At 33.0% G+C, this 24,945-nt stretch overlaps 4 protein-coding genes and 2 non-coding genes across 8 annotated transcripts in view; 3 read left to right on the plus strand and 3 right to left on the minus strand.

The window, feature by feature from the left end:
* LOC107012431 (tyrosyl-DNA phosphodiesterase 1) overlaps window positions 1-8,083 on the minus strand; it is an 11,444-nt gene extending 3,361 nt beyond the window's left edge. The window contains exons 1-11 of the mRNA XM_015212280.2: window positions 7,985-8,083; window positions 6,742-6,927; window positions 5,907-6,170; window positions 5,628-5,792; window positions 4,535-4,595; window positions 4,229-4,305; window positions 3,884-4,141; window positions 1,879-1,968; window positions 1,089-1,223; window positions 822-971; window positions 417-520 (exon numbers count right to left, since the gene is read on the minus strand). Of these exons, the coding sequence (XP_015067766.2) occupies window positions 417-520; window positions 822-971; window positions 1,089-1,223; window positions 1,879-1,968; window positions 3,884-4,141; window positions 4,229-4,305; window positions 4,535-4,595; window positions 5,628-5,792; window positions 5,907-6,170; window positions 6,742-6,927; window positions 7,985-8,077 (1,583 nt within the window). The 5' untranslated portion in view covers window positions 8,078-8,083. The remainder of the gene's footprint in view (window positions 1-416; window positions 521-821; window positions 972-1,088; window positions 1,224-1,878; window positions 1,969-3,883; window positions 4,142-4,228; window positions 4,306-4,534; window positions 4,596-5,627; window positions 5,793-5,906; window positions 6,171-6,741; window positions 6,928-7,984) is intronic.
* Window positions 8,084-8,149: 66 nt separating this feature from the next.
* TRNAE-UUC lies at window positions 8,150-8,221 on the plus strand. The gene has a single exon. It is a non-coding gene; the product is annotated as a tRNA-Glu (tRNA).
* Window positions 8,222-12,728: 4,507 nt separating this feature from the next.
* LOC107012935 lies at window positions 12,729-14,357 on the plus strand. 2 transcript variants are annotated; one of them, XM_015212908.2, is made up of 2 exons: window positions 12,729-12,928; window positions 13,447-14,357. In XM_015212908.2, exon 2 carries the CDS (start codon window positions 13,485-13,487, stop codon window positions 14,220-14,222), a length of 738 nt encoding a protein of 245 aa, XP_015068394.1. In that variant the 5' UTR covers window positions 12,729-12,928; window positions 13,447-13,484; the 3' UTR covers window positions 14,223-14,357. The 2 variants fall into 2 exon arrangements, with proteins under 2 accessions (XP_015068394.1, XP_027771164.1); XM_027915363.1 differs by having other exon boundaries at window positions 13,455-14,357.
* Window positions 14,358-15,413: 1,056 nt separating this feature from the next.
* TRNAS-AGA lies at window positions 15,414-15,495 on the minus strand. Its single transcript has one exon. It is a non-coding gene; the product is annotated as a tRNA-Ser (tRNA).
* A 1,689-nt stretch (window positions 15,496-17,184) lies between these two features.
* Window positions 17,185-19,960, plus strand: LOC107015455 (expansin-A13-like). Its single transcript, XM_015215722.2, has 2 exons — window positions 17,185-17,779; window positions 19,388-19,960. Exons 1-2 carry the CDS (start codon window positions 17,283-17,285, stop codon window positions 19,695-19,697), a joined length of 807 nt encoding a protein of 268 aa, XP_015071208.1. The 5' UTR covers window positions 17,185-17,282; the 3' UTR covers window positions 19,698-19,960.
* A 156-nt stretch (window positions 19,961-20,116) lies between these two features.
* Window positions 20,117-22,442, minus strand: LOC107015453. Of its 2 annotated transcripts, none has more exons than XM_015215720.2 (2): window positions 20,985-22,442; window positions 20,117-20,462 (listed from the first exon to the last, which is right to left on the minus strand). In XM_015215720.2, the coding sequence occupies exon 1, from the start codon at window positions 22,119-22,121 to the stop codon at window positions 21,039-21,041; it is 1,083 nt and encodes a 360-aa protein (XP_015071206.1). In that variant the 5' UTR covers window positions 22,122-22,442; the 3' UTR covers window positions 20,117-20,462; window positions 20,985-21,038. The 2 variants fall into 2 exon arrangements, with proteins under 2 accessions (XP_015071206.1, XP_015071207.1); XM_015215721.2 differs by having other exon boundaries at window positions 20,117-20,499.
* Between the last annotated feature and the right edge of the window lie 2,503 nt (window positions 22,443-24,945).

Here is a 24,945-nt window from a genome sequence, read left to right on the forward strand (position 1 = left end):
GTGGGGGGGTGGGGGGGTGGGGGGTTAGAGTAGCAAATTGCCATATTAGTGAACGGATGGCTTGCTTTGCTCCTTATATGGTCTTGGGCAATCAATTTCTTCACATTTGGCAAGCCCAAACCTTAGGAAGGTCATTAAAAAGAAAAAGAAGAGAACTCATGTGATAATTCAAGCGACAACTAGTTAACATGACTATGCCTGATTTCTATGATTCTGAATTTCTGATACATAAGTGATTACTTCAGTAATAGTCCACAGTGCTCCAATTGGAAAACTCTAGAGGTAAAGGCCTTAAGTGGTGCATCATTCATAGATTTAGGAATTTGAGAGAGAAATGCACAAGGTTTCAAAGGATTCGAGAATATTGCAACGAAACTAATATTTCTGAAATTAAAAACTTTATAAGGCTACTATACCAACGACCAGTGTGGCTAGCTTTCCATTTAGCCCAATATTTCTTCAGAAATTCTTTCTCCACGTTCTTTGATGGGCTGGGAATGGCACTTCCAGCTGCATATCCCTAGAAAATGAAGCAAGATGCACTAAAATTCATTCAGTAAATCAAAAGAGTCGTCAGATTTCACTTATGAAGATTAGCAAGCATCTATAATAGCAAGCGAATGAGACCACTATAAATTTCAATGTAACTCGTGAGGATTTTCAATCACATCTATTACAAATGTCAACTGAATAAAAATGATTTATTAAAGTACGGTCTTAAGTCAATGACACCAATAGGCTGCGGATTATCCTTATGTTTGACATCCATAGTCAGGTTAGTGATGCCACTAATAGTCTAAAGAGGACTTGTTCAATATTACCTCCAAAGAACATCTAACATCTTCTACATTGGGCCATACTATCATTGGCTCCCCAATGCCCAGAGGTTTTTTATCGTCTGTAACTCCAGCCGACATTGAAGAAGCAAACTCCGTCATCCATTTCTCATCCAAAGAACCTAGGGAGGAAAACTGCAAGAGGCAATTGAAGGCACAGATGTCAATGATATTTGATAATGCAGGTGTAATACAGAAACATCTGGCGAAAGAAACCTTGGAGCTGAATGAAACTCAAAAAGATACCGATACCTGGTATATAAGAGGAGACTTCTGAAATTCTTTGCTAAAAGTACATTCCTGAAGAACAGTACGTAACTTCATATGTCCCCACTTCCTCAAACTAGAACCTGAATGATATCCAGGCACAGATGCAATTAGCCTGACCTGGAATTGGAGAAACGACAACTTCAAGGTCATGTTACCACACTACACCTTAAATGGTATCACAGACAGTTCAGCCCACATAGTTCTCTAAAATTCCAAGCAACAATTTATACTTCTTATCACCTCCGCCTCAACATGGATACAAGAATCTTAACCGCAGAATCAGCCACCATGATAAATAGTGAAAGACGGCATAATACCTAGCTATGTTGCTCAGACACTCCAAAAATGGTGTTGCACTCGTGTCGGATCCTCTAAAAATGTACTACTTTGGAAGATCCGACACGCACCCGGGGGTATTTTTGAAAAGCAAACATGTGCAAGCAAAAATTTTCACCAAACAAAGACGCGCTATTTTCAAAATGTGACATTGAAATGCCATGTTTGCTAGCTCTACTTTACTTTTTATTTCATCCTTCCTTTTTCTCCTTTTTAGTGGCGAGGGCTTCCTATGAGCTGTAACTGAAAAGAGCGCGGACAGTAAAGAAATGAATATTTATGTCCTGGGAGTCTGTAAAACCTCAGGCACCACATTGTCTGAATACTGAATTATCACGTAAATTGTGGACAAAAAGGAGATACAGTTTCAGCTAGGGTGACAAAAGATAATTACAGTAAAAGAAATGAAATTACAGTAAAAGAAATGAGAAAATACCGATGCGCTACTGTAATCAAATTTCTTGAAGAATGAGGAGTTGATCTTGCAGCTTCCGAAGGCTGGTATATTAACAGTAAATTCTGGCCACTGCAAAAAGATTTAACAGAATCAAACATGTTAAAGGAAAAAGGAAATACTCCAACAGTGGAGGGTGATTAATAAAAAGGGAGAAAGGCTAAACGCCATCAGATGCAGACACCAAGGAAGTGAGAAGCTCCTCGGTCCTGATTTACTGCATAACAAGGCAAAGTTTCCTCTAAAATAGCATGTTGTGCAGCATCTACAGATACATATAGTCATAGCTCTCCACATAGAGTGGAACAATGTCAATATTCTATATTGCAAAAACAAATCATTGTACTAATTCCTTGTTTAAGTTCCGGGGTAAGCTAATTCGCACTTCAATTTGTAGGTTCCTTGGAATAAGCTTTATAAAGGGGTGCAATTCTTGATGGAGGAAACCTAGTTATTGCAATTTGCACAAAAAGTAGTGCATATAAAGATAAAACCTTGTCAAAAAGAGAGTTAATTCTCACAAATTCCTCTCTGTAAGCCTATAGTTTTGGTGAGCATGAAGATTGGCAAACAAATGAAAAGTCAATAATATGTCTTCATTCTTCAATGTTAGTTTGCTGCCTGAAGATGCTTCATATCCACAATAGTGAAAGCAGGTTTGTTTCATTTTCATACCTTCCTCTTTTATGTCTCTATTTTCATGAGTATGAAGATTGGCAACTAATGAAAAGCCAATGATGTTTCTTCAATGTAAGTCTGCCAGTCAAGAAGGAAGCCTACAAATCAAGTGCAGAAACATAATGGTTCACGAGGCAGATGTGAAAGTATGGATTGAGACAAAAGTCGTCTCTAAGAGAGGAAGTTTCAAGTATCTTAGGTCAATAATTCAAGGAAATGGAGAGATTGACGATGATGTTACACATCGAATTGGAGTGGGATGGATGATATGGAGGTTTGCATCCAGTGTCTTGTGTAAAAAGAATGTGCCACCAAGACTTAAAAGGTAAGTCTTAAGAGGTTGTTAGACCTGCTATGTTGTATGGGGCAGAGTATTGGCCAGTCAAGAACTCGCACTTCTAGAAGATGAAAGTAGCATTAAGAAGGATGATTAGATGGATGTGTGGGCATACTAGGAGTGACAAGATTAAGAGCGAAGATATTCGAGACAAGGTGGTAGTGGCCAACATTGTGGGCAAGATGAGGGGGACAAGACTGAGATGGTTCGGACATATTAGATGTCCTAAGGTAGTGAAGAAGCGTGAGAGGTTGGCTATGACAGGTATGAGGAGAGGTATAGGTAGCCCGAATAAGTATTGGGGAGAGATAATTAGACTGGACATGGCACATGTGCAACTCATCAACGAAATGACCCTAGATAGGAGATATGTGAGGATTAAGGTAGAAGACTGGTAGGTAGTCAAGAGTTGCTTAGTTTCCTTATCAAGATCATTAGTATTACTCTCATACTATCTTGGTCTTTGAATTTACTATTACTTACTGCTTCCTAGACGTTGGAAACAACCTCTCTACCTCTGTGAGGTAGGAGGTAGGGGTAAGGTCTGCGTACATTCTACCCTCCACAGACCTCACTAGTGGGATTTCACCGGGTATGTTGTTGTTGTGTTGTTGTTCCTAGTCCCATTTTGTGGTATTATTTGTTGTGACTATTGTTCTTTTCTCCTTTATTTTCATCATGGCTTCATCATCACTATATTTTATTTTCATATTGTTTTTGTAATGCTTTACTTAAATCGAGAGTCCAATGGAAACAACAATTCTACCTTCAACAAGATAGGGGTAAGATACATACCACCCTCCACAGACCTCACTTGTGGGATTACACTAGGTATGTGATTGTTGTATCAAGTGTGAGGAAGACGACTAAAATATTTTAGGAGTATTCAGATAAATAAATTTTTAAAACATTCAAAGTTCTTTTGATGCGATGTAAAGTTGTTTTTGATTTAGGGTTTGAATTCATTTATACCTTTAACGCGCTTAGATAATCAACCAAATCATTTTCAAATCCACCATCCTTGCCCAAATTGTTTTGATTCTTCCAGGGAAAATCTTGCATCCACAATCCCTGGCTTTTGTTATTCCAATCAATAGAGATCAAGTTTGCAGTATGTATAATAACTCTAACTCCTGTTGGATAGACAAGAAGCATGGCTTTTGAATGGTGTGTTCCATATGCAATCGGTAAAGAAGGTTTGTGCAGAATCCAATTCGCAAGCTTGCTACTCTGTAAAGGAAGAAGACAATGAAGAAGAAATTTAATCCAAGAGAAGCTTCAATAACATCAGATTCTCATAACTTACAAAATGTTAACCTTCATGTACTCCATGGTACCATCACCTTCTCCATGAATGACGAGAACATTAGGAATCCGTTTTAGAGTTGGACATGCTGCATAGAAAGGACCATGAAATAAGTCTTCAGACAGAAAAAAAGATTAACTTAGTTCATAAAAGCAAATAAACTTGTACATAGTATCCAACAAACAATGGCAACCACAAATAAGTTGGGAAACCGCCTCATTGGACAATCCAAGACGTCGAAGAACAAAAATAATAGGAGAAACAAACAATGTTAACAAAATAAAAAACAAAAGATAAGGCAAAATAACAGAACTCACCAGAAAGTAGCCAATCCATATCCACCATGTAATTCGAGAGGATAGCTACAAGCACATTACCCTATGATAAATAGGAGCCAATGTCAAGCAACCAACACAAACGTAGACATTATACAACAATTACAAGTATGTATATAGAAGGATTTATCAATTATCATATGGAAAATGGACCTTGGATTTAAATCAACTACAAAAGATAGAGTGTGAGGTGAAAAATTCTCAAAAGACAACAATATGAAGAGATATCAGTACATTCCCCCAACCAATGTGAGACTATCTAAGAGCGTGAATAATATTACATGAGAAGCAAGATTGGGTGAACCAAGAATAGGGATGGTCTGACCCTAACCATGTAAGGAAAATGACCTTGGATCTAACTCAACCCCAAAAGGTATGATGAGGATTGCCTAATGGCTAATACTCCCTCATTTCAATTTGTTTGCCTTACTTTCCTATTTAGTCCGTTTCAAAAAAAATGTCTCTTTTCTTTTTTGGCAACTCTTTAATTCTAACTTTCCACGTGGCGTGCTTAAAACCACGAGATTGAAGGGAAATTTGGTACATTCTACCTATCTTTAGTTTAAGACCATAAAATTCAAAAAGTCCTATTCACTTTGTTAAATTCTGTGCAAAAGTCAAAACCAACACAAATAAATTGAAACGGAGAGAGTATCATGTAAGGAGACAACCACCTACTTCCTCAACCATTGTGGGACATTTTACCAAGTAAGAACTATCTATAGGACACATTGGAACACAGTGAGCATTTGGAACCTGTTAAACGACTTAGCTCTAAAGTCTTTGCTGCCATATAGCTCCTATAGACTTAATATTGTAGAAGAATATTGGATGAATATCTACAAGAGTCCTTCATCAAAAATAAATATATGCAAGAATCTAAAGCTCAGAAAAGAAAGGATAGGATCACAAGTTCACTAGGGATGCATCAGTTCAGGGAAATCAGAAGCAAACTTGACGTCACATCTTCTTTTGCCTCTTCACTAATTCATGAACAGTAATGCATCTATCTAGGAGGACCAACATCTTATCCAAACAGTACCAATTCCAAAACAGACAGAATGCATAACTCTACCTGAATAACATCACTAATAGAAACAGCTTCTGAATTTGCCCATGCTGGCAGCTCACGCACTCTCATCAATCTGAACGTGAGGGGCAACTTGTGTTTGGGAACCCTAAACTGACGTATGGCCTCTGCAGAACTATTTGTTTCTTGGCCATTGTTGTGCAACATAATCTGTAAGCCAAAGATTTAACAAGCAATAAAAGTTGAAGCTTTTTCCGTACATATTTTTTCCAACAACGTGTTAATTTATTCACAGACAAAATGATGAAACAAGGAAACCCATACCATTTCTGAAGCTTCCTCACAAACTTCTCGAGCTTTCTTCTTGCCATGCATCTGGCCTTTGTCAGTAATGCTTTCTTCACTGAAAGGCCTTTTTTGTTTGTTACCTGGTGAAGTTTCATCCTTACGAGCTGCGCTAACATACTTAAATAGGTAATGCCCAGGTATCAACTCTATGATATCACCACTTCCGAGTTTCCACCTCTCTCTAGACAAAAGCTTCTTCCTCTCACCCTTTGATCTTATAACAACTGGATTTGTTCCTTCCTGCAATCCAGTCCCATGTTTATTCCAAAGAAAAGACTTCAACGGGAAATTAAGAAGTAAGGATACCAGCATACTTTTACATATGTAAATAAGTTGAAATGCTATCACAAGGTGTAGACAGAACTCATGCACTAAACAAGTAATGTATACATGAATTTACGAACATTTACGAACCAAACTTTCAAAAATTGCCACCAATCCATCCAATCACTCGGTATACAAGCATAGGAAACTAAGCAGCATATTCATCACCAAAGCAGACTGAAAAACAAGCATACTGCCGAGAATTCTAGCATCCAAAAGTTACAAAAGGATAATCAACAATAAACACACACTCACGTGGGTGTGGGTGTGAGTGTGGGTGTGGGTGTGGGTGTGTACATCTGTGTATGTATGATATTAACTAGGACGAATCATCCAAATACTGAATTCAACCAGAATAGAGCTCATAGACAGAGCTGACACAACTTATTTGAGATTGAGTCATCGTTGAATGATTGATTGATATGTTTAAACAATCAATAATACATGAACATGACCATGAAGAAAGGAAAAAAGTGCAGAAAAGTACCACAACAACATCAGCGGAGCCAGTGCAGGTAGCAGTGATAGTAAGATGCTTGCGGCTCAGCCGCTTATCAGTAACTGGAATGCAATCCCGTCCAACACAATTAGGACCTTCTGAAAGTGGAATCTTGGGTATGGAACTTTTCCCATCCTCTTCCAAATTATCACTTAGAGGCACCAAAAATCCAACCTTATTGAATCAAACACAAACAAATCAGCGAAAGAACTAGAAAAAAACACACAAAAAGAAAAAATTAAACTCATGCTACTAATATATATGGTACCAACCAAGTTGAGACATGTTTATTCTACAGTATTGCATAAATTTCTAATTAAGAAGATCACTGGTTATACACGACTTCAAAATTTGTTTGTCAAAAGTAACAAGTGGAATCTTCGGAATGGAATTATTCTCATCCCTTTACAAATTATCACTTAGAGGCACCAAAAATCCAACCTTACTTACAACAACATACCGAATGTAGCCCCACACAATGGGGTCCGGGGAGGATAGTGCGCACGCAGACCTTACATCTACCTCAGAAATCCAACCTTATTTACAAAAACATACCCTATGTAGTTCACATATTAGGGTCAGGGGAGGATGGAGTGTACGTAGACCTCACCTCTACCTCAAAAATCCAACCTTATTTAAAAAAATATACTGAATGTAGTCCCACACGGTGAGGACGGTGAGGTCTGGGGAGGGTAGAGTATACCTCTACCTCAAAAAATCCAACCTTCTTTGATCAAACAAAAACTAAAATCAACACAAGAACTCAAAAAAACACAAAATACTAAAATAAACTAAACTCATGCTTCTGATATATATCATACCAATTTAGAAAATCTCTAGTTTAAGCCAACTTCAAATTTGTTTATTAGACTAAATTATGAAAATGGGTCAGAAACAAATTTGAAAATGGATTGATTAACTAAACAAAATGCTACTAATAGAGAGATGAAACCTTGGATATGGAAGTATTCTCATCCTCTTCAAAGTTATTACTCAATGGCACCAAAAATTCAACCTTTTCTTAATCAAACACAATAAAATCAATGCAAAATCAAAATTGATACAAAATGGAATCTTGGGTCTGGAAATTTTCTTATCCCCTTCATAATTATACACTTAGATACACCAAAAAAATCCAATCTTTTTTCATCAAACACAAACTAAAACCAATGCAAGAAGTAGAAAAAAAAGAAAAAGACAAAATTATAGTAAATAAAGAAAGTAGCTGAACCTGAGAAGAGATGGACATTGAAATGGTATAATGAAATGGGGTTTTGAATTTTGCCAGGTTCCCCTTATGGAGTTTGCAGAACAGGGCAAGCATGCACTGTCTTTTGCCGCTTTGTATAGTTTATTCACTGATCTTCTTGTTTTATATGTAAAACTTGAACATCAATCCGTTATCGTCCAGCGGTTAGGATATCTGGCTTTCACCCAGGAGACCCGGGTTCGATTCCCGGTAACGGAACTTTTTGTTTTTCGGACAATAAGGATATATTGCTATTATAAGGTTATTTCGTAACTAGTTAGAGTAATGTAATGATTAATTATTTTTTTGGGGGGTCATGGATATTGTTATTATAAGGCCGTTTTGTAACTGGTTAGAGTAATGTAATGATTAGTTTTGAGGAAATCTTCGTATTAGTTATGCGGGTTTCTAAATTATCGTTGTTTCGTATATGGTTAAAGTAATATAAGGTTTAGTTATGAGGAAATCCATGTAGAATTTATGGAGAGATTAGTTATTCGTGTATTAATTAGTTTACCTTTTATTATGTATAAAATAATATATAGATTTTCTCATAATTTATATGTGTATGTATTAGTTATGTGGATTTCTAAATTGTCGATAAATTTTATATATGAATAACTTGTTATATATCAACCTACCAAACTCGTATAGGTTATATGAAAATTAATGCATGGATTAAGATCGTTCTTATCCAACTTGTTTGGTGTAAATGTGAGTTATGCTTATACTAAATTCTGCATAACTAATATTGTGTTTGATTTGCTATTTAGATATCCGCATAATTAGTATGTAAATAGGTTATAATGAAATGTATATTTTTTTTTATGTAGGTAGAAGGTGGAATAATTAATACAAGTATAATTGATCTCTGTTTAATCTTATACCAAACGACTTTGGGGTTAATTATTTTGATGTGAGAGGTGGTGGATACACTTAACTCATGAAATGAGGTATTTTATGAAATTAGTTGTCCCACCATATACATAGAATAACTTATTTCAATATTATAATAAATAAAAGAGAAAAGACATAAAGTCAGCACTGAAGTTGTTTCGAATTTTCAAAAAGACACCTTAACTATGCAAACGCACTAAACAATTTTGAATAAATACAATTATATCATTTTTAGCCCACCTGACATAGAGAGTTGTGTGCACACTCTCAGAGAGAGTGAGCAACCTATAGTAAATAATATAATTTTGTTTTTTATAACTACTTTATTACAAAATATAGTTTCTTATTTTTCATGTTATTTTAACTTTTTTTCCTTTTTATTTTTTCTTTTCTCTTTCTTCTTTCTTCTTTATTCTTCAAAAATTCATTCTCATCTCCATCCATTAAAGCTTCTTATTTTAATGTCATCATTCTTATCACAACTTCATCTTCCTTTTTTATTATTATTAATTTTACTCTCATTAATTTTAAAATTTCATCTACATATTTTCTTAAATTTCGAATAATTTGATAAACCCATTAGAGTTCAAGATGATTAGGAAGTATCATATAGTTTTTTTCAATCCGATTTCAATTAAGTTCTTTCATTTTTTGGGAATTAATTGATTCTTTTAAAATTATCATTTCTAATTTTGAATTTATATGAAAATGAATAGTTTATGATGCCTTCTAAATTTTCTTTAAAAAATAATTAATTTTGCTATCAATAATTCAATAGTCTAAAAAAATAATATGAATTTTATAAAGAATTTGACCAGAAAAAGAAAATAAAAAAATGATAGTAGGGCTCAATTTGACATGGGGTATAGGAGGTGAAGAAAAAAAAAGTAATCGAGGAATAAATCACTTGAAAGTGGGGAGGTGGGAGATGATGTGAAATTTAAGATGAATCAAAATTAAAAGTCAAAAAGTAAGAGAGAGAGAGAAATAAAGTTTAAAAAAAATAAAGAAAAAACATAAAACAAAATAAAAAATATATTTTAAATTAAATTAACATGTGTGATTTAATGATTGGTGTGTGAACACAATTGCTTTTTAAAACTTGGGGCTGATCGAAAATGACATAATAATATATGTTCAAAATTGTTTAATGGGATAATAGGACAGTTGCAAAGTTAAGGTGTTACAAATCAATAGTGATTTTATGTCTTTTCTCTAAATAAAAGAGTAAATAAATTATCATGAGACTAATTAGTATTCTTAATCAAACACAAAATAAGATAATTAACATTTTATCTTTGAATTATTGTCTTTTATTCTTCGTACCAAATAACCCGTGAAGGTTTAGGATTTTAAAATTTAAAAAATTGATTATTAAATTTACAACGATATACTTTATTTGTAACTCTTTTTGGTGTGTGATACAATTTTATATTTACTGTTTTTATAATGATAAAATTTTACCATTTTCATGTCAAACTTTGTATCTAATCAAAGACGTTATATAATATGAAAATCGTTCCTATGAATTCTTTAAGTCGATTTAAGCACATTAAGAAATAGATAATTTATCAAATCGACGTATTTGTAAATTTTGACCTGATTAAAAATTTGAAAAAAATGAAATTAAATATTAATAAAGTAATGACAATGAGAATGAAGTCAACAAACCAATCTGGAGTTTATCATTCTTTAACCAAAAATTAAGGGTATTACATGTGTGGTTTAACAACTCAAACTACAAATTGAATCATTGAACATATAAAGTACTCTTAAATTATGTGACAGTGGAACCTTATTAGTATGCAATGTGGCATTTATATGGTATTTAACAACTTCTGTTAATAAAAAGGGTATTTTTTGATTCAATAGTTTGATGGAAAGGATAGTTTTGAGTCGAAATATAGTTTAAGGATAAATATGAGATATTTTGAATAGTTTAAGGATATTTTTGACCCTTTTTATTTAGTCTACGTGGCAGTAGAATCCTATTAGCATGCAATGTGGCATCCATATGGCATCTACGTGGCATTTAACAACTTCCGTTAATAAGAAGAGTATTTTTGACCTAATAGTATGACGGAAACGGTGGTTTTGAGCAAAAATAAAATTTAAGGGTATATATGAGCTATTTTGAATAGTATAGGATATTTTTAAGCCTTTTCCGTATAAAGAAATATGAAAGGATACGTAAATAATAAATACTTCCTTCGTTTTAATATATTTATGTATCTACATTTTTTTTTGTTATTTTACGTGATTATAAAATAAAATGACATATTTAAAACTATAAAATTCAAAAGTCTTTTTTATCTTTTTTAGATTCGATGTCAAATTAAAACAAGACAAGCAAGTTAAAACAAGCAAAGTAATAAATATTATTCTCTCCTTTTTTAATTTATTTGACCTATTTTCCTTAATAATTCATTCAAAAAGTATATATATTTTCCTTTTTAGCAACTTTTCAATATATTTAAGAACATATCACTAAAAAAATATGTTAATACATTAAACGTATATTAAATCGAACAAACAGATTAAAACGGACGAATTAATAAACAATTGATTTTTTAAAAAGGGAAAGATATCCTAAAGGCAAAGGCAAAGGCCACATGAGAAAATCTTGATCCGTGAGCCTAATTGCGTCGATGGCGTTTGACTTTGTTTTAAAAGGTACTCTTCGTTGAATTTTAATTATCGTATGTGTTTTTTAAAAGTTAATTTAATTAATTTTTAAAATTAAATTATATTATATTAATTTGATATTTTAAATATAAAATTAGATATTTAAAATTCTATAAAAAAATTTATAAATTATAATTTTTTTACATATTAATATAATAAAATTATATTATAAAATGTTATCGTTCAACTCTAAAAAAATGAATCCGTGACAACTAAAGGTACGCAGGAAGTAAAACCTTATACGAACACGCAATTTTCTTAAATGTTCATTCAAAAAATAATTTTTTAAAAAATAGAAATTCTCGTCAAAGACTCAAAAGTTTAATTAGAAAATTAAACAATAATTAATCTTTGTTCGTTAGTTTTAATTTCAAGCCAAATAAAGTAATCTTAGGAGTATAGGGGCCGTTTGGAAAGAGAATTTATCTCCTCTTTAAAAAAAAAAAGATTATTAATTGAATTAATGTTTTGATTAGTTTTTCAAAATGAGTTTCTCAAGTGAAATAAGATTTCTAACTCACAATATTTATTTATTTTAAATGAATTGTTTCACTTTTCTACTCACAAAAATTATTTATTTTAAACGAATTGTTTTACTTTTCTACTCACAAAATTTACTTATTTTAAATGATTGTAGGTTCAAATATGACATTGACTTTTAAATATCATCTTTCAAGTTTCTTTTTCAAATATCTACAATTATAATTAATCTCTGGTGTTAAGAGTTGGCGGAGGTAGGTTTTAAATATAACTTTTAACTCAAATTATGTATTTATGTTTAAACTTTTTTTACCAAATATATATAAATAATTGATTCAAAATTTAATAAACGTTATAAACTAAATATTTTGGCTCCACTACGCCACATATATTAATTTGTTCTTTTATTTTTCAAATCAAATAAAGTAAAGTAACTAAAAGCCTGTTGAGAATGTTGTGTTTAAAATAATTCAAATTCAAATATTATTAAATTTTAATACGAATATTAAATATCGAAGTATAAAAAATACCAAGAAGAATGACCATATCAATTATTCTCCTTTTGTTGCTCTTTTCTTCATTCCAATCTGTCTTTTTGTTTGTTTTCTAATTCAAAGCATCAATTATAAATTTATAATTGAAGAAAAATAGTGACATATATACCTACTAGTCCTCTATTATCTTTCTTCTTCAAAGCCACCACATTTCATTGACTTCCCATTTTCTCTTACCAAAATACTTCATTTTTCTCCTTTTTTCTCTTTTTTATTTTTCTTCAATTTATGCTAATTAAATTGAATCACAAAAAAAAAAGAGTTGTTATTTGTATTGATCATGGATGATTAATTTCATTTTTGATTCTTGGTAAGTATATATTGAGTAATTCTCTTGTTTTTCCTTTTAATAATTCATATAGACATGTTTATATACATTATATTCAAAATTATGATTGTTCATATACGTATTGTGTGTTGGAAAATCTTTTATTTTTAATATGATTATTTGTTGTTTCCTTTGATTCGATTTTTGTGTTATTTGTGATGTTGTAAGTATTTCCTTTTTATATTGATTTTGATATTGCATTACTTTAATCTAAGTTTATCTAGAACAATGTTTTTACGAAGATAAATAAAGGATTATATATGCACCGCCATCTCATTTCCTACTTGTAAGATTACAGTGAGGATATTTGTTGTTCTGGTTGATTCTGTTAAGAAAATATTAAATTCTATTAAACGCGTCAAGAAATTTGGATATACATGTACCGTTTGTCTATTTTGTAATATTGGATGTTTGAAATCTATGTGGACACATATTTTATTGTATTATATTTCAATTTTTTCATCTATAAATGGCTATATAGATGAAATTTTGGGTTTTAGTTTTGCAGGAAAAATCAAAATAATTAAAGATATAGAAAATGAACGGTGGTGATAGAGTTCTAAGACGACGAAAGAGTCTAACTGAACGGCTAGGATTAAAGAGAATCGGATGTTGCGGGTCCACTTGGGGTATCATGCCAGCAACAACGTTTGATGTTGTTGACGATGAAGACGAAAATAACGACGTAGAAGTGATGAGTCATCATATCCACACACCGCCACAAACACCGTGTCTGGCGGTGGCCGGAGGAGGAAGTTCCGGAATGAATTTGGCGGCCGCATTAGCCGCCGAACGCCACTTCAGAGCGGATAATAATGAATTCATTACCCTTTCGGGTCCAAGGCCCGGCCCAAACTCAAACTCGGGCCCATTGAGACCCGATGAAAGTAGCCCAAGGAATGTACCTACTTATGACAACAATGAAGTCAACATTCATCCGGGCCCATGGCTTAGGCCCGGCCCGAACTCATATTCGGGCCTACCGAGGCCCGATGAAGGTGTCTCGGGAAATATTCCGGGGACGCCAACGAGAATGTCGTTGATGAGGTTGTTAGAGGAAACAGAAGTGTATGAAGGAGAATTATTGATTGAGAAAGAAGAAGAGGGGGTGGGGAGTGATAGTGTGTGTTGTGTGTGTATGAGAAGAAAAAAAGGAGCAGCATTTATACCATGTGGTCACACATTTTGTAGAGTGTGTTCAAGAGAGCTTTGGGTAAATCGAGGTTGTTGTCCACTTTGTAATAGATCCATTCTTGAAATTCTCGACATTTACTAAGAAGAATCCAATGTTTTGGTTATGGTGATTTCAGATTCGTCATATAATATATATTTGTACAATGTAAATACTACTATTTTCATGAATGTTAGGGAAATGGAATTACTAATGAAGAACCGTCGAAAAATTTAGTGACAGAGTGATAAGTACTTCATTTTTATTTTTAATTAGACATATTAAGTGTGAGCCCTAGGTATAAATGGCGTATAATTATATTGTGTAGCTAGAGTGAAAATACTTTTTTTTATGTATGTACATATATTGCATATTGACACTCCTTGACTTTTATACGATTTTATTTCTTTATATTTTGACATCCCTTAAACGAAATTCTAACTCCATCGCTGCTAGGTATGCTATAGTGTTAGTCGATATGAAATTTTGTGACGAGACTTTGAATTTAATCGTGTTTCAATACAATAGGATACAAAAAGAAGATTAGGGTGAAGCGGGAGGAAAATTTGATTTGAAGAATGTGAAATGTAGTGAAAAGTTAGAAGTTTCTAGTGATTATCACAGAGACGTAACATCTTTTTTGTTTTCTTTTAGTTTGGCTTGTACATATTTTTGGAGGATAAAAGAAAAAAATTATAATGTAAAAATTTGTTTTCAATATATTATTAATACAAGAATCTTCTAAACTCTAAAAGTAATAGTAGAACAATAATAGAAATGACTAGTTTCATTTGTTTATGGTGTAAAATAAGAATGAAAAAGAAAAGGCATGGTCTATCCTAACCATAAATGAAATGTATCAAGACAAAGAAATTCAGTTCTACACTGGTGTTGAATGGACGGATATATCAATCAAGAAATTTATAAAAGAAATTATGAATTGTGTAGGGGAAAATATATCAAAGCTAGACGAAAGATTTTTTGCCTAAAAATAGTGGGAGATGTACGGGTTCATCTCAAAACCAAAACGACGCACAGAACAGGCACAACCTTCCGCTCGTGAATGAGATATTTTATTACATTATTTGATATCACATGAAATTCAATAAAAAAAACAGTAAGAAAATAATTGATATATTATTGGTTAGTTAGCATATTAGTATATATTGAAAAATTAATACATGTTATGCACTCCTAATATAACATTTTAATATTCAGATGTGCATTTAAATTTTAATCTTTAACTATCGGAAAATATCAATCAAACAGATCTATAAAAAAGAAAAACATCAAAATCGTGGACGGCAGGATTCGAACCTGCGCGGGCAGAGCCCACATGATTTCTAGTCATGCCCGATAACCACTCCGGCACGTCCACTTGTGTTATTCCTACAGGCTAGCTTTCTATCAAACTTATTTTTTACTGTACTTCTGTTTGTTACTTCTGCATCCTCGTTAAAATTTATAATTATTAACTTTTACATAGCGCTTTGTATTTCGATTCGATACAGTTATATATATATTAATTTTAATTGACACATAATTCATGTTCAGAGTGAGTGAATAATCTACTAGCTTGCAATTACTTGCATGTGGTGCTCCGCTGTAGTAACGATAGCTAAAATTTAATAGTTTCGTCTTAAATTTTATATTTGTTTTTGACACGAAGAAAGTTGGGGTCGAGTTACGAAGCATTCAGCTTTGCCCCAGCCCAGTATTGAACAACTGACAACTTTTGAAGTTCAAAAATGAAAGCCAATGCTATTGTCCTTCACTCCAAACACTAATAGTAGACGTAGCCATCCCGCGTAGTAATGAAATGAATAAAATTTCGTCACTCATGATTAGATGTTTTGAATTTAAATATTACGTATAAAAAATTAATTAAGGAAGTATTTTATTAGGAACGGAAAAATGGTCAAAAATACTCTTAAACTATCTGAAATAACTCAGATATACCCTTAAATTATATTTTAGCTCAAAACTACCCTTCCCATCAAACTATTGGGTCAAAAGTGTCCTTCTAATTAACGGAAACTGTTAAATGTCATGTGGATGCACATGAATGCCACATGACACCCCAATAGATTTCCACTACCACATAGACTAAAAGGAAAAGGGTCAAAAATACCCTTAAACTATCCGAAATATATCATATTTATCCTTAAACTATATTTCGGCTCAAAACTACCCTTCCCGTCAAACTATTGGGTCAAAAGTTACATTTTATTGGCGGAAGTTGTTAAATTCAACATGTGCCACATTGACTAAATCCCTAAATCTTAATTACTCATTTTCCCCTCATTTCATTATATTCCGAAAATGATTTTACCCCTTCTCCCTCATTTCGTGGCTAAGGTTGGGTTTCAAAGTTGATGTTTGTGGTTATAGGTTAGTAAACTTTTTTCTTATTTCATATAGGATATCTAAAATTATTTTGTTAAATATATATGAAATTAATATGTGGCAGTGGAACCTTATTAGCATGTAACGTGACATTCAAATGACATTTAATAACTTTTGTTGATAAGAAGGGTACTTTTGATTCAATAGTTTGACGGGAAGGGTAGTTTTGAGCCGAAATATAGTTTAAGGGTAAATATGAGCTATTTCGGATAGTTTAATGGTATTGGCATGCAATGTGACATTCATATGACATCCACGTGGCATTTAACAACTTTCGCTAATTAGAAGGGTAATTTTGACCTAATAGTATGACGGAAAGGATAGTTGTGAACCGAAATAAAGTTTAAGGATATATATGAACTATTTCAAATAGTTTAATAATATTTTTGAGCCTTTTTCGTATTAAAAATGAGTTTCATCACTCTTAATTAGATGCTTCGTGTTTGTGCTCTACAAATGGAAAAAAAAGGATCATACTATGAAATATTTATCCTTTAAAAGGAGTCTTTAAGTGACTCGATTTCAATTTATGTCGGTATCAATACAAATATCCAATATCAAAATAAAACAAAAAAACTATTTTCCCTAATAATTATATATTTCGAATTCAATTTCTGAATTAAAAAATAGTCTACTCAAATGAATTTTAAAAAATACGAATTCAAATTAATAAGCTGATTTTAGAAGAAAAACTATAGTAGTATCAATGGAGAAGTAATAGAATTTCCCAAATTCCCAAAATTCTCATTACTATCGAAAATGTTGCTACAATTATTACTAACAGTCACACTGTGTAGTACATTCTCACTAGCTCACTCCCACTACAATTGGTCACCGTCTTCCTCCTCCTCCACCGCCGCCGCCGCCGCCGCTCACCCATCGGAGTGGCGCCCGGGACGGGCAACCTACTATGCTCCAGCAGATCCACGGGATGTAGTAGGTGGCGCGTGTGGGTACGGTGATTTAGAGAGAAGTGGGTATGGTAAATCAACAGCTGGATTAAGCACTGTGCTATTCGAAAAGGGTCAGATTTGCGGAGCTTGCTTTGAAGTTCGATGTGTTGAGGAACTCCGATGGTGTATTCCGGGTACTTCGATTATTGTTACTGCAACGAATTTTTGTGCTCCGAATTATGGATTTGAATCTGATGGCGGTGGACATTGTAACCCTCCAAATGCACATTTTGTTCTGCCGATTGAAGCTTTTGAGAAAATTGCGATTTGGAAAGCTTCGAACATGCCTGTTCAGTATCGAAGGTAGTATAGTTTCTTGTCCTTTAATTTCTGTTATTATTTGATGTTTCTTATATTTCGATTATCATATTATTTTGTTGTAGTTATTGTTCTGTTACTATCTGCTATTTCTTAAGTCGATGATCTATCGGAAATAACCTTGGAAGTAAGATTTGCCTACACTCCACCCTCTTGGGATTCCATTTTGTGGGACATTGGGTATTGTTGTTGTTGTTTTTTTAGATGCTTCATTGGGAGAATTCATTACTCCTTTCGTTTCACGAATAATTCTGATCTGATTAAAGGAGAAAAATGGTCATCGAGGATTCATATAGCCAATCTCAGCTTATTTGGGATCAAAGGCGTAGTTGTGGTTATAAGAAGCATTAGATGGTTCAAAGGTTGGAAATTTTAGTATTTTGGTCAATTTCTTAGGAAAATTTTAGGTCCGTAACAATTTAAATGTCTCTCGTAAAGAGCTCTCATGAAACTATTCACATAATTTCATTTGTGATTCTCTAATTCAATGTTGTTCATGGAGGATTAAACTATTTTCCCTTCATAGTAATGTGCATCATACTCCCCTAAGGATAGCGTGGTGGTTGAAGGGTTGGAATGACAACCAAGGGTATGAAGGCTCGGATTCTAGTAGAGAGCGAGCAGATGAACTCTTCCCATCTGCCTAAACCTTGGTTCATATAGGGTCATCTATTTGTGCAAAGCTGAACATAATTCCAATCTTGAACTAATGAATCAACTATGGCTCAAAGCGAAACTAGTTGTGGTCAACTATGTGAACCTTCTATATCGATAATCACCAGAGTTACAGTATTTTACGTTGATTTTCATCATAGTATGTATTAAAGCTTACAGAGCAGCTGCTTCCTTATTCCTCCCTGCCCTTCACCACCATATCTTCAAGCACAGCTCCTTTAGTGTGCTTGGCATTACCTTGCTCATATAAAAATAGATCAAGCCTCAAAATCTGTGGATTTCGCGGGCACCAACATTTTATAAGGGAAGTCCTTCTGTTTCCCTTCTAATAAAACCATCTTCACCGATCTATACTGAATTTAGTATTCCTTGCTTTCACCACCTTCAGGTGTCACTATGTTGCACTTGAACATTCACCTAGTATTCACATTCTTTGTAAGTCTTGCAAAAGTTCCTTTGAAATCCAGATACAATATATGGTGCATCTCCAGTTCACCGAGGAAATGACCCTTCATAGAGGATGTAGAGGTCGAGGATTAGAATTTGTTTCCTTTCCCAGAGTTCAGTATAATTCTTTTCTTTCTGTTATTGATAGATTTCTATCACTAGGGGTTGTTTCAATATCTTATTATCTTCTTGTTCTTTTTATTTGTTACTATTGCGTCTTTTTCATTGTTTGCTCAGTGAGGGTCTTTCGAAAACAGCTTCTCTAGTTGGTGTGTTGTTGTCTTCTTCATGAGCCTTGCAAAAGTCCCTCTGAACTCCAGAGTCCAGATACAGTATAGTTTTGTATCTTGATTATTAGCAAGTACATGTATAGTATTTATCTGAATATTCAAGTTTTTGTTAGCTCTTCTGTTCTGAATCTACAGTTGATGGAGAATTTACAGTGTGCCTTTTTTTCACTATTTCCAACAGAATTAAGTGCAGAAAGGAAGGAGGAGTTCGATTCACGATCAATGGTGCTGGAATATTCTTGTCTGTTTTAATCAGTAACGTTGCAGGCGCGGGTGATATAGTGGCAGCAAAAGTTAAGGGTTCAAGAACAGGATGGCTTCCCATGGGTAGGATTTGGGGCCAAAACTGGCATATAAGTGCGGATTTGAAGAATCAACCACTTTCTTTCGAGATAACAAGCAGTGATGGAGTCACCTTAACATCTTACAATGTTGCTCCGAAGATCTGGAATTTTGGACAGACTTTTCAAGGTAAGCAGTTCGAATCGTAGGCTGTTCCTGGACCTTTCTTGAGGTATTCGTCAAGATTGAGTTGTGCTTCTTTATGATGGCGAACTACCAGATGTAGATTTTGGAGTGCAAAGTTGTAAGATCACTTGAATGTAATAGTATGTTTCATAGTTTATACATGTGTTGTATTGTGTTGGTTGCTATATGAAGAATAATGTTGCACATACAGCCGGTGTCACTGTAGATAATTTTCATTCCAGCAGATGAATTCCATGTTCAGGCGATAAACGCCTAAAGATCCGAATCAGGAGGGCATGATTACACTAAGTATGTCGTTGTTTCTACTAGAATTATGGTCCATTCTCCATTTATAAGGCCTGATTTTCTCCCGAATTTAAAGCTTCCTAACAAACTAAAGGACATGTATATTTAAGATAAACTACCTCCTCACCTTAGAAAGTTAACAAATAACCTATGTTGCTCGAATTCACACAAACATTTTCAGAGAGTGCGAGCAACAACTCAAATAACTATATATCTAAATAAGATCAAAAACGCAATTAAAGACAAACTTCATCTACAATCATAGCAAAAATTCCAGTGGTTGGAGAGGGAAGAAGAGGTAAATTTCCTCACCTTGCATCATTACAACACAATCAGAAAATCATCTTTTATTTCCACTCATCTTGATATGGTTAGAAAGCCATGATGTTTGAACCCTCCAAAAGTGTTGCCACACCAGTGTTGGGTCCTCAAAAATGCATTACTTTTGGAGGATCCAACATGTACCCAACGGAGCTTCAAACCTACAAGGAGAGTAAGAAGCTTTCTGGAGACGAAGTTCTAATTCCAATGCAAGAGCATCAAACATACAAAAGAGTCATATATGAACTCAAGTTAGACCTTACAACTACCAAGAAACACACAAAACAGCAAGTATTCAATTCATCAACCTTTGAAATTTAACTAGAGAAGCAGGAAAAGACAAGGTCTATTATGGTATCAAATCTAAGTAGGTTCAAGAGAGATAAGGTCAACTTGACAAAAAAGCAAGTAGAATACCATATAGAGATGCAATCATGTAACTGGATACTCAAAATATTGTACATATTTCAGAAACGTCGATTGTTCTACATATGAGATATGAGGAGTTTCTCCTGCTCTAGAATACAATTCGTGTAAGTATCAGTAATCATACAAATGAACAAGGGGGAAAAGAATATGAACTACCATCAAAGAATTCTTGCTATAGAAATATCAGTTGCCAAATGAATACTTGGAAAAAAAATATTCACCGACGTTATTGAAGTATGAGTTCAAGCAATTACCAAAGTGATTCTATTGCCCTTTCCCATTGCGGAAGGGTGTCATATCGTTAACCATCATAGCTTCTGGTTAGATTCTATCAGCAATCCATTTAACATGATATGTACAGCAGCTTCATAGACAGCCCCCTCATAATGCATTCCATCGGACGTACAATCAGCTCCACATTTATTACTCAACGAATGCACGTCCAGCAAAAACAATGGTCCACCAGATTGTTGAAGAAGCTTACTTCTGTAAAGTTCATCATTATAAGCTTCCCACATTACATCATTCATCTTCTCCCTCTTCTCATCTGTTTTCAACATTGAGCTTATCAACTTAGGCATCCCCAACCAAAACAAGTTGGGCGACCGAACTGGAACCACAATATTCGTCCCAGAACCATCACTGTTAGCAAAAGCTGAAGAAACCGGTACCAACAACACTACTGAATCCTTCAAAGACTTTAACGAAACACCATATTCCGACGCGTTATTTACATGTAACATATCCCATAACCCTGCCCCCATCACAAATACATCAGGATAACTCTTTTTTTCTTTAAACCTCATTATCAAATCAGTCAAATTACTCATATAAGGTGCCCATATAAAGTCCAGCTTCATCCCAATCTCATCAACAAATATGTTATAATCACTATGCCTCAAGAAAAGATCCTTCTTTATCAGCTCCATCTTACTTTCTCCCAATAACAACTCCAAAAGTGAAACCACCATTAACCTAGCTTGTGAATCTCCAGCAACAACAACCCATGACCCATTTAACAAATCTGAAGCATCATTCTTAGTCAACTTCTGGAAATCACAATCTACAACATTTTCAGACTCAACCCATTTCCAAGAACCCCTTTTACTATTATTACTCAATTCTTGAAAATCAAATGCTACTTGATGAAGTAAAGAAAAACAAGAATCACGATTTACAATAACAGATGATAAAGAATCTGAACCAGATGAAAGAAAAGATGCAACAGAAGGGAAATATGGAACAAGATGAACACCAACAGCAAGAGTGATGAAAAGGGCACAACTGAAAAAGAGCATCTTGTTACGGCTCAAATGCCAACCTGCCATACCCATAGGGACAAAAAGTACAACCCCTGCTGCAAAAAGTCCTAATTGGACAGCACCCAACATGATTTCTTGATCTTAAATCACACCCATAGAGGTGTGGAATCTGAAAAATTGAAAATTTTGACTTGAAATGATGATTTTTTTTGGTGGGATCTTCGAAAAATTGATGATTTTTTGGAACTTAAGGAAAAAGATTCAATCTTTTTGTTTGTTGTTGTTGTGGGGAAGTGTAAAAGGGGTAGTTGAGATTGTGAAGATTATGAATGAAGCAAAATTTGTAAAAGAGGTGATGGCTATGGAGCAACTGTGAGAAAGAGAGAAGGAGAACAATGTCGAAATTCTGAATCGGGTCAAGGATGAACGAACCTTGTGATTTGGGCCAAATTGGGCCTAGAACATGTCCATGAGTCATGACTCATGGGTATGTGATCGATATGAAGGAAAATATTTTTTTTTTGAAAAAATTAATCTGCGTAAGTAAGAGAAGTTGGTTATTGATAATTTTAGAGAAGGTAGAGATAGGTCGAAAAAATATTGAAGAGGGCTTATTAGATAAGACGTGACATAATTTCTGGCTACTAAAAATATGATTTTAGATAAGAGGTTAGGGAGGATATGAATTCAGATAGGATGGCTAATTTGACAGTTGATCGTCGTTTCGCTTTGAATTTATATACACTTTGATTATTGTTTTATCTTGTTTTGAGTATTGTTTAGGATGAAATGTTGGTTATCTACACTATTGTGATATGGCTTTCTTTTATTATGTTACTTCTATCTCTATATCACTTTGGTTGTATTTTTCTTGAGACGACGATCTGTTGGAAATAGCATCTATACTTTTAAGATAATGGTATTTGCATACACTTTACCTTTCTAAAGCTTTATTTATAAAATTACACTAAGTATATTGTACTTCCTCCGTTCGATAAGAGTTGTCCACTATACTAAAGATAGATTTCCAACAATACTTGTCCACTTTATAATTCATAGATGATTTTACACGTAATTTTCATTTTACCCTTATCATTAATATAGTCTTTTTTTCTATTACATTTTTCAACATATTATATTTATTATATTCAAAGGGTGGTATACTAAAATTATCCTTTTATTTATAGTTTCTTAATAGGTGTTCCATGTCAATAATAAACAATTATTGTTGAATAGAAGAAGCACTTGTTTTTAAGATTACACATAAATAACATATCAATGAAATATCATAAGTAAGGTCTGAGAAAGCTGAAATGTACACAAACTTTATCACTATATCATGGAGATAGATAGATTGTTTTCGTAAAAACCTTAGCTAAAGTATGGCAATTACTATGTACAAAGAAAAGGAAATATTGAAAAATAAATAAAGATAATATGTAATAAGAAGACAATGCAAAATTTACCTTAAGACAACAAAATACTAAAATATATTATTAAAAGCAAAAACTACAATACAACATCTAATATAATATTATCATATATATCAAAATAGGACGTAAAATATATTATCCTTAACTTTTTTTTGCAGCAAATGTAATTATATTTCAATCTTTCATATGAAATGAGTATTAATAAAATTCAGAATATATATAATATTTTATAAGTGTTCAAGGTGATTCTAAATTTCTAATCGTTACCTAAGTGGGCAACAAAGTTAAAGTGAATTTCATTTGTTCTACTGGACCAAGAGATTACTTTATTATTAATTTCTTTTTAATACAAATTTCGTAGATATTTTAAAATAATTCTCAATACAAATATTATAATTATGTAAAAATTAGTGATACTCCAAAAATCCTCACCCATAAACCCAACATGTGTGTGGTATAATGTCACCATTAATTGTTTGTTTGAGAGGCACATGCACATCTTATAGTAAGTAAATGAATTTAGACCATAAACAAAAATCTCTTTTGTACCCAACTTATCCTTTTTTTTTTTACAAAAAAAGCAAAAAAAATAAAAAAAAAAGCCATAGAGAGTTGATTTCTCCATCTATAGTGAATTTTGTATAATATTTAGGTAAAAGTTTTTACAATTCTTTTGATAGAGAATATACTTATGTGACTTTAGTCTATGATAAATCATAATCATGTGATGGAAAATTAGTTAACCTATGAAGATGGAATCAAAATGAGAATATTAGGATAAAGAATTGGACTTTCTAATATAATAAAATAAAAATGTGACAATCACATGAACTTTTTCGAAAATGATATAAAGGGGATGTCGATGACAAAAAAAAACCCAGCAAAACAATACAAAACTTCATTCCTTGTGGTTAACGTTGGAGCCAAGTAAGACCAAGAGGCCGTTGACGAAAAATTATATCGTAAATTTAATTTAATTTATATAATATGTATTGAATTTTTTATATTTAAATTTTTTGATAAAGAATTTGGTTCCATTACTATTATTGTGTAGTGTGCCAATAATTTTTGTTACGTTAAAAAAAAGAAAAGAATGGACTAGAAAGAGATGATCATTTTTTTTTTGGTTTTTGTTCATTGTCTAATATCTAAATTAAAATTAATTAAATCTAAACTTTTTACGAAAAATTTCATTTGATATCTATATTAAAATTGATTAAATCTAAAAATTTTGCGAGAAATTTCATCATAAGAGAAAGATACGTAATACTTTGTCTTATTAGAATGATGACAAAAAAAATGTGTGCGGTTCATAGTAAATCGACGAGAAACATGTTGCTTTAACCAAGTGTGGATTATTCAATGTATTGATATCAAATTTATCGGAATTTAATCATATATTTTAATTTATATGTAAAAGTTTATAAAAATCGTAATAAAATACTTTTTTCTTTGTTCTAAATTTCTCAATATTTCTTTAGTTTCATTTTTTTCATATTATTATGTATTTAAGATTATAA

Source organism: Solanum pennellii, chromosome 3, assembly GCF_001406875.1.
Source record: "Solanum pennellii chromosome 3, SPENNV200".
NCBI lineage: Eukaryota > Viridiplantae > Streptophyta > Magnoliopsida > Solanales > Solanaceae > Solanum > Solanum pennellii.

Excerpts from the sequence above, each read along its gene's own strand:
- LOC107015453 (XM_015215720.2), bottom strand. The coding sequence starts at position 22,121 with ATGTTGGGTGCTGTCCAATTAGGACTTTTTGCAGCAGGGGTTGTACTT.
- LOC107015455 (XM_015215722.2), top strand. The coding sequence starts at position 17,283 with ATGTTGCTACAATTATTACTAACAGTCACACTGTGTAGTACATTCTCA. Across the intron at positions 17,780-19,387 it reads ATGCCTGTTCAGTATCGAAG|AATTAAGTGCAGAAAGGAAG; the intron begins GTAGTATAGTTT and ends TATTTCCAACAG.
- LOC107012935 (XM_015212908.2), top strand. The coding sequence starts at position 13,485 with ATGAACGGTGGTGATAGAGTTCTAAGACGACGAAAGAGTCTAACTGAA.